Source organism: Anopheles darlingi, chromosome 2, assembly GCF_943734745.1.
Source record: "Anopheles darlingi chromosome 2, idAnoDarlMG_H_01, whole genome shotgun sequence".
Lineage (NCBI taxonomy): Eukaryota > Metazoa > Arthropoda > Insecta > Diptera > Culicidae > Anopheles > Anopheles darlingi.
Genome location: NC_064874.1, coordinates 92,809,402 through 92,814,401, shown reverse-complemented (window position 1 = coordinate 92,814,401; position 5,000 = coordinate 92,809,402). Strand labels below are relative to the sequence as shown.

The 5,000-nt window shown below is 45.2% G+C and overlaps 2 protein-coding genes across 2 annotated transcripts; both read left to right on the top strand.

The window, feature by feature from the left end:
- The first annotated feature begins 3,171 nt into the window (after positions 1 to 3,171).
- LOC125951729 (peptidyl-prolyl cis-trans isomerase-like 3) lies at positions 3,172 to 4,031 on the top strand. The gene is made up of 3 exons (XM_049680731.1): positions 3,172 to 3,350; positions 3,419 to 3,774; positions 3,849 to 4,031. Exons 1-3 carry the CDS (start codon positions 3,348 to 3,350, stop codon positions 3,973 to 3,975), a joined length of 486 nt encoding a protein of 161 aa, XP_049536688.1. The 5' UTR covers positions 3,172 to 3,347; the 3' UTR covers positions 3,976 to 4,031.
- A 262-nt stretch (positions 4,032 to 4,293) lies between these two features.
- Positions 4,294 to 4,930, top strand: LOC125952227 (uncharacterized). The gene is made up of 3 exons (XM_049681579.1): positions 4,294 to 4,426; positions 4,485 to 4,521; positions 4,581 to 4,930. The coding sequence occupies exons 1-3, from the start codon at positions 4,372 to 4,374 to the stop codon at positions 4,927 to 4,929; spliced, it is 441 nt and encodes a 146-aa protein (XP_049537536.1). The 5' UTR covers positions 4,294 to 4,371; the 3' UTR covers position 4,930.
- Positions 4,931 to 5,000: the final 70 nt, after the last annotated feature.

Sequence of the window (5,000 nt, the reverse complement as noted above, 5' to 3'; positions counted from 1 at the left end):
TTAAACAGCTGTTGTGTGTTGGGTGTTTGTTTTATTACGACAACCAAAAGCGCAGAATTCGTTAAAGCTGTTCGTTACAGTATTAACACTAATGAGTGGTTTACATTCAAAGCAAGCTCTAGGCGAAAAACAAGACTTGCCATACCGTGACCAATCTCTTTGGAAGCCATTCAGCGTGCCCTGGGGCTACGAACGTGCAACCAAAAACCAACCCATTTTCGCTTCGACAGCGACGGTGTGTGCAAGCAAGGATATTCCATTATGCACCGGTAGGTTCAGTCAGTCAGTACCTCGGTGTGGTTAATTAGCCTCTCAGGCGTGTTTGTTAGATGGTGAGCGACTGTTCGCGATCGGACCACCGTGGTGACCGCTAGAACCGAGCGCGCGTGTATGGCTACTAATTGGAAAATAGATTATTCCACCTCTCATTTGCAATCTTTCACGGCGACCGGATACACCGTCCTGCTCCGATAGTTGCAGATCGATCAAATATTTCCGTGTTCGATTGGTGTGTGAGCTATAACACTACTCAGCTCATCTGTTGTTCGATTGCTGCCATTCTCAGAAAACGGCAAAGAGTTAAGAGGAGATTGTACATACATTCATATAAGGACCAAAAGCTGGAAAATACAGCTGCTCCTAGTTGTGCCTTGGTTATGCTCTGTTAGTTCCTTTTTTCAAATTCAACAAACGAAAATACTACTCCTGTAATATGCGCACTATTTGATTATAAGAGTTTTGCTGGAACGCCGATGGACTCTGTATACGAAAGACTACAACAAAGCTTTAAATTTACTTCAATGAAACAATAACGTGAAGCGGAGATGCCACTATCGATGCGCTTTTCTAGGTGGAAGATATCTTCCCCATTAAAACTCTTGCTTAGATGTGGTTAATAGCCCTAAAGGGTGTTGTTGTGCAAAATACTGTTACCGGGAATTGAATGGCTAGTGGGCCAGGGAGTAATAGATACCGCTTGTAACTGTGCACCTTTATTGTAGTTGGCACTTCAAAGTACAGTTCGACGAATGGACGCTATTAAACTAGCTCCAACTGCACCAAACGGTACCATTTTTGCTCCGGGGTGAGCTATTGAATGACCCATTCGATCGAGAGGTTGGTTCGAGAAGCTAGGGACAAAATCGAAACCCATTGAATTCTGTGGTTATTCGGCGTATCCTCGTCATCTCACCTATCGTTTAATTGTTCCCGGTAGGCCAGCAAATTGAAACCTCCGGCTAGTGTCCAGTGCCGTTTTATGTGCCTTACTGCATCCCGGAAGCGATCACTATTAACGGAAGTTATTATGTTGACTATTGAATTTCCGCATCCATTGAACCATACTGTCTCTAATTTTCCGTTTGCAATGCATCTCGCGGTGTCTTGGTACTTCTGACGAAGTTAAAACAAAGAACGTCGGATGCGAAGGTAGCGGTGATGGTTTCGGTGGTTTATTCATTTGATAAATGAACGAAGTACGTGGCACGCGGACCAAAAACAGTTCAAAAGTTGTTTGCCCCTTTCGTCGCCTTGGGTCTTTGTCTTGGGCACATGATGCCGGAGCAAGCGAAGACTGCAATTTGTTAGCCATCCGACCGGAAATGGTGTTGTTGTGTTTTCGCTGCTCTCCCGCTGGCAGGAACAGGAGCAACTGGTGGCTGACTACCGCAAGCGGGAGGGCTCGTGTGGTAGTGCTGGGTTTCGCTTGCCGGCAGGAGTAATGGCTACAACAAGTGTAGTCAAACTGATAAAACTGTTTAAAATGTTTGGATTTATGCGTGTAATAGTGCACTTGAATAAGGTATGACCTTTGGCTCTCAAGCTGCCTTACGATCCGGGAGTTCCGGCGTGATACAAAATGGATGAATATTCTATGTTATTGCTCGTTCGACTATAGAACGAGAATGCAGGAATGCTGCTGCCTGCTAGCGTATCCCATCCTAGCGAGTGTTCTAGCGAAGATTGTGCTCGTTCGGTGAACTTTCTAACTTGCCAAAGTCGACGGTGATGGTTTCCACTTCCCGCCACTAGCTTGTAATGGTGATGCCGATTTTTCGGAGCAATGAAAAATGTGTGCCGTTCCGAAGGGCAGATGGTCTATCTTAATCTCCATCACTCAGTCATGCGGGTGCACCCGCTGGCAGAGTCGGCTCGGGACGCCGGGACACCGGGACGTAAGCGCTGGTATAGAGAGGAATCCGACCGAGAGCATGCATCACGCGGTGCATTATTCACCTGTCGTCATATGAGGCCATACTAGGCGAGAAGCGTGGTGCTATTCCCCATATTTTTTTGTCATACCCTTCTATGTCCTACTACTTTGTGCAAATTTTCTCAAGCATAAATCATGCTCCGATCCTGCTGCAGTCAGTAGCAGGAATAGCAAGGGTAGTAGTGGACGTGATCGTTGATCCCCATCCATCCACTTCCCGCTTACCTTCCCAGATTGCCGGAAAGTGCACAGTGCCCATCGCTCATCTTTTGTCGTCCTCGCTGGTGGCGGAACTTTGCCAACTTTTTACCCCGTTAACAAGGCCAACTAGGCGTTGTTGGTATTTTATTTTCCCTCTCAATCCCGCTCCATTCATCATACTACACTCTAGTCCGTTCATATTCTTTAGCTGTGGATTTTTTATGATCTCTCGATGCATATATCCTCGACGACGCTGCCGGGCCACAGAGAAAGTTCCCGAGAGTCACCAGACGGCGACGGAGTCTGTTATCGGCGTGATTTGTGCGGGTCGTGATGGGAATAATGAAGTCCGAGACCACCGACTGCCAGTCGTCTTTGGTAGGATTGTAAGCGAGGGTTCCCTGCTTGCTTGAGGAGCCGAATAAAGGTATATTCTTTCGGAACTACGAATACATTATGCAGGGAAAAGAATGACGAGCCTGCGAAGAGTGAAGAAGGTGCTGAAAAGACAAGTTCTAACTAGTGGATCATTCTGGAAGTCATCACATCCACACAGCCGACAAAGATCAAAATCCCGAAGAAAAAACCAAAGAAAAACGGGTGTTTCAAAGTCAAAGTATGAGCAGGAAATATTTCACAAAAACGTGAAAAATTTCAGAGTCAAGCTAACTTCAACGCTAAATCCAACTTTAAACCGCAGAAAATTAAACCTACAGGATTGTGTCTTCTTCTTCTTTTTCATGAAGTTTGAAACGTAAACAAACGTGCGCGGAAAAAGGCAAAAAAGGTTGTAAAAAGTGCAGAATTTTAACATTTCCAGCATTTTTCGTCCGCTATACGAACAACCTCATCTTTCGTCGTTGGAAAAGTAAGCAGTGAAAGGGCGAGACGCTTGGAAAACCGCGAAAAGATCCATAAAAGACTCATAACAGAAATGGTAAAGCCGGGAGTTTCTTCTAAAACCGATGTTTCTCATTAAAATGAGGTACCTTTTCGGGTTTACAGAGCGTGACTTTACACACGGACGTTGGAGACATCAAGATCGAACTGTTCTGCGACGATTGCCCCAAAACCTGCGAAAACTTCCTGGCTTTGTGTGCCAGCAATTACTACAACGGAAGCCTTTTCCACAGAAACATCAAGGGATTCATCGTCCAAACTGGGGATCCTACTGGAACCGGCAAGGGCGGGCTGTCGATATGGGGCAGAAAATTTGAGGACGAATTCAAGGAGAGCATCAAACACAACGAGCGCGGCATGGTTTCGATGGCCAACAGCGGACCGAACACGAACGGAAGCCAGTTCTTTTTCACTTACGCTGCCCAGCCTGCGCTAGATCTTAAGTACACTCTGTTTGGAAAGTGAGTAGATCCGTGTCCGCATTGGTAGGAAAGCGGTAAATTAACCTTCGTGGGTATTTCCTGTCTATTTGCAGAGTTATAGACGGGTTTGAGGCTTTGGATGAGCTGGAAAAATTGACCGTAAATCCCAAAACGTATCGCCCGTTGGTGGAGAAGAAAATCAATAGCGTTACGATACATGCAAATCCTTTAGCCGGATAGTTTCATTCTTATGATTACGATTTAGGATACATAAAATGATTTTCGTTCAAATCGTTTCTATTTTCTCCGTTTCCGCATCTCGCAAGATCTACAGTTTCCTCTATTTCTAGTTACTTGTTAAGTTACTAATGAGTCTACGAGTATTAAAAAACATTTCTAATTACTACTAAACCAATACAACACAAAATAAGTAGTATTTTAGTAGTAAAAAGTAGATTTTAGTAAAATTAGAGCCGCAAGCTCGCTTCAAACTGAAGTCCAGCTTCAACACGGCCTTATCAGAGCGAACGGGCGGAACGCCAAAAATTTTAGAGCGAATTTCGAAAACAACGCTTTTTGTTGCGCTGAATTTTTAGCACTTTTTGAGGATTTCTCGAGGGTTTTCGACTCCAAAAAATGGAACACATCCCGTCCGTTCGCCGCCGTTCTAGCCTCTTTTCCGGAAACCAAGGTACGTGCAAGAAAACGGTCCAAACCAACGCGTGTTTCATCGATTTGTTGTTCTTCAGGATCGGATTCCTCTTCGGGCTCCAGCGAACGCGCAAAGTACGCCGCGGAACGAGGTCTTTCTTTGACGAAGAAATATTAACTAATCTTGCTTACAGATACGAAAAGCAGCTGCGAGCGGAGATAAAGGAGTGGAACGATCTGCTGCGTTCAAAGTACCAGCAACTGCGGCAGATGCAATCTAAAGTCTGCAGCGTGGATCAAACCTTGCTGACCGAGGAGCAGAAACGTTATCTAGCGGATGGGCCATCGGTGGATAAGTTTATTGGCGAAACCAGGGATTTTGATCAAGCGGTCGAAGAGTACATCGAGCATAAAACGCTGCTCTTGGACTGGAAAGCTTTGATCGTCCAAGAGGCGAACGCTTTAGTGCGAGCCAAGCTGAACTCGCTTGTTTTTGATGAATTGAATAGAGCGCCCCAGAAACGGCTTCTTGGCGATTCTTAATCAAGCCTCTCTTTTATAAAACAACGTTTCGCTTCGTTTCGCTTCGTTTTTACCGTTAAAGTACCAAAATT